Source organism: Temnothorax curvispinosus, unplaced genomic scaffold, assembly GCF_003070985.1.
Source record: "Temnothorax curvispinosus isolate PA1 unplaced genomic scaffold, ASM307098v1 QBEX01014559.1, whole genome shotgun sequence".
In the NCBI taxonomy this organism is placed as follows: Eukaryota; Metazoa; Arthropoda; class Insecta; order Hymenoptera; family Formicidae; genus Temnothorax; species Temnothorax curvispinosus.
Window position 1 is genome coordinate 1 of NW_020224339.1, and position 4,206 is coordinate 4,206.

A 4,206-nucleotide genomic window follows, 5' to 3' on the forward strand; every position below is an offset into this window, starting at 1 on the left:
TGGAGCGCACAAGATATTTGTGAAACGGAGCAAGCGGTAAAACTATGTAAATCGAGCTATATAATAAACGGACCAAGTGATTTTCCTGTATGTGCTGTTTAATTTATTAGCAATTGCCTACAGTTTATCAGAAGTGGGATGAATCGGCGTTGTTAAAAGAACATATAATCGAGTTGTTTTTTTGGACTAATACGTATCGGGACTAATATCGATATTGATCATCTGAGAACGTGCTAGAACCGGAAGTGCGTCGCGGTGAGGAATGTTCTCGAACTTTCGAAGTCGATAAGTCAGCAGAAGTGCGAGTAACCGAAATTCGGAGTGCCGCCTGTGTTATTGATTGGTAGCCTGGTGTTTCCGACCCGCAAAGCGTTTCGATCCTGGATACGATAATCGGTAATCAAGAATCTCTTGACTGTCGACGTCAGTAGGATGAACCGGGAAACGATAGAGGCATTATCAATCAATGATCTGCGGGCGCACGCAGCGCGCTTAAAACTCGACACGAAGGGATCACGTGCAAACATTTTCGACACCGTTGTGAATCATTACGAACGAGTAGGATGGCCAGAGGCGAACTCCGAAGATCTTTTGAAAGAAAGAAATAATGTGCCCCTCCTACCCCTGAATAATGTGGCGATTATAGAGAGACGCGAGATGACAGATGATCAGTCATCTACCTCGACTCCGTTTTCCGGAGTAGAAATTCCTAAGGACCGTACGAATGCTAACACAATCCCGAACATTGAACAGGTGGTGGAAACAGTGATGCGGGCTTTGCGGCGGACATCTTCGTCCTCACCGGTGAGCTTGACCCGCCGGGATTCCGATGACGCAAGCATTTTGATGCGAAACGGAAGTGGACCATCAAATATGTGGCAAAGCGTGAAGTGTGCTGAGAAACTGATTCCAACTTTCTTGGGTAAGGAAAACGAAAACGTGCTGAGATGGCTGGAGAGAATCGCGCGGACATACCAATTTGGCGATGAGGTCTTGTTGCTTGCTTCCGTGAGTCAATTAAAGGAGCGCGCTTTGAATTGGTATAATCGACAGCCGCTCGAATCAGTGTCGACCTGGGAAGAATTTAAATTTCAATTGAGGCGGTATTTCGAGAGCAAAGAGTCCTATGCCGCAACGTTAGCGCGAATCAGCGCCCGCGTCTGGAAATCTCACGTCGAGAAGTTTATCGACTATGCTGAGGCAAAATTAAATCTCATGCAATTATTAACGCTGTCAGAAAAAGAGAAAATTGAGCTCTTGGCTGACGGTGTAAAGAATTTCGGCGTGCGGAGACTTGTATTGAACACGTGGATCGATAACGTTCCCGATTTTATCGATCACGTGCGTCGAATCACAGAGAACAACGTTATTATGAAGAGAGGGGAGCCGCTCAAATACGCTGCCAGGAGGACTGACGGCCAGAGTACAACGTCGGAAATAAAATGTTTCACTTGCAAGAAGCCCGGTCATTTGTCAAAGGATTGTCGATTCGCCGCGCAACCTGTTTCAGGTGTGGACAAACAGGGCACATGAGCAATAGTTGCCCGAGAAGGGCGGGCAGCCGAGCAGCCACATTAAACCACTTGGAGGAGGAACGAGCGGCGCACATGGCTGCTCCGTCATCGACGACTCCGTTGCGGCCGAGCGGCGACGTCTTGCAGATCGGGGTGGAATCCGGAGCAAGGCCATGTATTGTAATTCGTAGAGCATGTAACGATAGAATAACCATTCGCGCATTGATTGATACGGGTAGTCCGGTTAATTTAATTAAAAGATCGGTATATGAGAAATTATTTGGTAATCGCGAGTTGCTCAAGGTTAAAAAAGAAAGTGATTATAAGGGAATCAACGAGTCGCCCATATTGATTTTTGGTAAAGTGTACGATCAGATTACGCTTGATAGCATAAGGGATACATGGTTCGACATTGCTCTTTTAGTAGTTGATGACAAAACGATGCGCGACGACGTCATTATTGGGCGAGAGTTTATTAATAATTCTGGTCTAAAGTTAACATATCATAAAGACAGTTTTGCATTTGAATTTGTTGACGACCTTGAGCAGTTCGCGCAGGATCTGTTGTCTATAAACATAGTTGAAAATAGAGAACCCCGCGATGTTATTGTCGAAAGTTTAGATAAAGATCTGAGTTTGAGCGATCAACGCGATTTATTGGAGACTTTTGCGGAGGTAGATAATATGAAAGTTGATAGAATAGAAACTGATGATGAAATTCATGATCATGCGTTGAAGGCTAGTCCGCTGCAGGCGCTGCTTAAAAAAGATGAGTCATTCGCGTTTGACGAGCAATGCGTACAAGCATTTTGGGGTCTTAAGGAGGAATTGGTGACGTCGCCTGTATTATGTATATATAGTCCCTCGGCGGAAACAGAACTGCATACGGATGCTAGTAGCCACGGTTTCGGTGCGATTTTGCTGCAAAAACAACCTAATGGCCGTCTGGGCCCGATAGCGTATTTCAGTTGTGCTACCACGGACGTCGAAAAGAATTACCACAGTTATGAACTGGAGACATTGGCCGTTATTAGGGCTGTCGAGCGTTTTCACGTGTATTTGCAAGGTGTTAACTTCCGAATCGTAACTGATTGTAATTCGTTGGTGTTAGCTATGAAGAAGATCAACATAAATCCGAGAATAGCGCGGTGGAGTTTAACTCTACAAAATTATAAATTCGAGTTAATACACAGGGCATCGGGTAAAATGACGCACGTGGATTGCCTGAGTCGTTTTATCGCGAATGTAAATATAATCTCAATAGAGGACGAATTAATGTACAAACGGTTGGCTGACCCTAGAATCAAAGAAATAGCGGAAGAACTGGAAACCAGGGAGCATAAGTGCTTCGTGTTGATGGAAGGCTTGGTTTTTCATAAGAGTGTAGATAAAAACTTATTCGTTGTTCCTGAAAATATGATCAATAACGTTATACGCATCTATCACGATGAAATGGGACACGTCGGTATAGATAGAACGATACACGGCCTTACAGATCACTATTGGTTTCCATGTCTTAAATTGCGTGTTAAACAATATATCGAAAACTGCGTTAAGTGTTTAAGTTTTTCGTTGGCGGGGGGGAAATCCGAGGCAGAGTTAAAAATCGTCGAGAGAGTGGCTGTACCATTTCACACCCTGCACATTGATCATTTCGGGCCGTTGGAAACCGCCGCATACAAATACAGGTATATCTTGGTGATGGTGAATGCTTTCACCAAATTTACTTAGCTTTATGCAACTAAAACTACTAACGCGGAAGAGGTAATAAAATCTCTAAGTAATCTTTTTGATTTATTTGGAATTCCGGAAAGAATTATAAGTGATCGGGGAACGGCCTTTTCTTCAGGGAATTTCGCTCAGTTCCTAGGCGAAAGAAAAATTGAACACGTCGTGGTAGCAGTTGCGTCCCCGTGGGCAAACGGGCAGGTTGAAAGGGTCAATCGTTTTTTAAAATCGACATTAGCGAAAATGTGCAAAAAGCCAGCCGACTGGAAAAGCGAGTTAGGAGCTGTGCAATTTGTCATCAACAATACGTTCCATAGATCAATCAATACTACACCGAGCAAATTATTGTTAGGGTACGATCAGCGTCGGAAATCTGACAACGAGTTGAGAGAACTAATCGATAGACTAACGCAGGTAGACGTAAATATTGAGCGAGAAAGAGCGGAGCTGCGAGACTCCGCACAAATAGCGAACCGAGCCGTGCATGAGTACAACAAGGTGCAATACGATAGGAAACATAAAAAGCCGACGCGGTATAAAGAGGGAGATTTTGTTCTCGTTAGAGTTTTACAGCATAAACCGGGCATAAACCAGAAATTACTACCAAAGTATAAAGGTCCGTACCAAATTAGGGCAATTCTTAATAAAAATAGATTCGTAGTGACGGACATACCGGGGTATAATCTCACATCAAAACCAATGAATACAATTCTTTCGTCGGACAAAATAAAGCCGTGGATAAAAATAAACGAAACTGGTATTAATCCTGACAATGTAAGCGATGACTAGGCGTAAATAAATTGTAATTAAGATAATTGACGAATGTAAGGAAACAGATAACACGACGAGTATCTCTTTATAGATAAACATGAACGTATTTATTAATAAATTATTGGACATAGTTCGAGGACGAACTAAAAGGTCAGAATGGCCGAAGCTGTAGGCGCCGAATTGATGTATTATA

General features: G+C 43.3%; 1 protein-coding gene across 1 annotated transcript; it reads left to right on the top strand.

Moving 5' to 3' along the window:
* Positions 1-3,485: 3,485 nt before the first annotated feature.
* Positions 3,486-4,031, top strand: LOC112464769. The gene has a single exon (XM_025031952.1). It carries the CDS (start codon positions 3,486-3,488, stop codon positions 4,029-4,031), a length of 546 nt encoding a protein of 181 aa, XP_024887720.1.
* The last annotated feature ends 175 nt before the right edge of the window (positions 4,032-4,206 follow it).

Coding starts and splice junctions, on each gene's coding strand:
- LOC112464769 (XM_025031952.1), top strand. CDS start 3,486: ATGTGCAAAAAGCCAGCCGACTGGAAAAGCGAGTTAGGAGCTGTGCAA.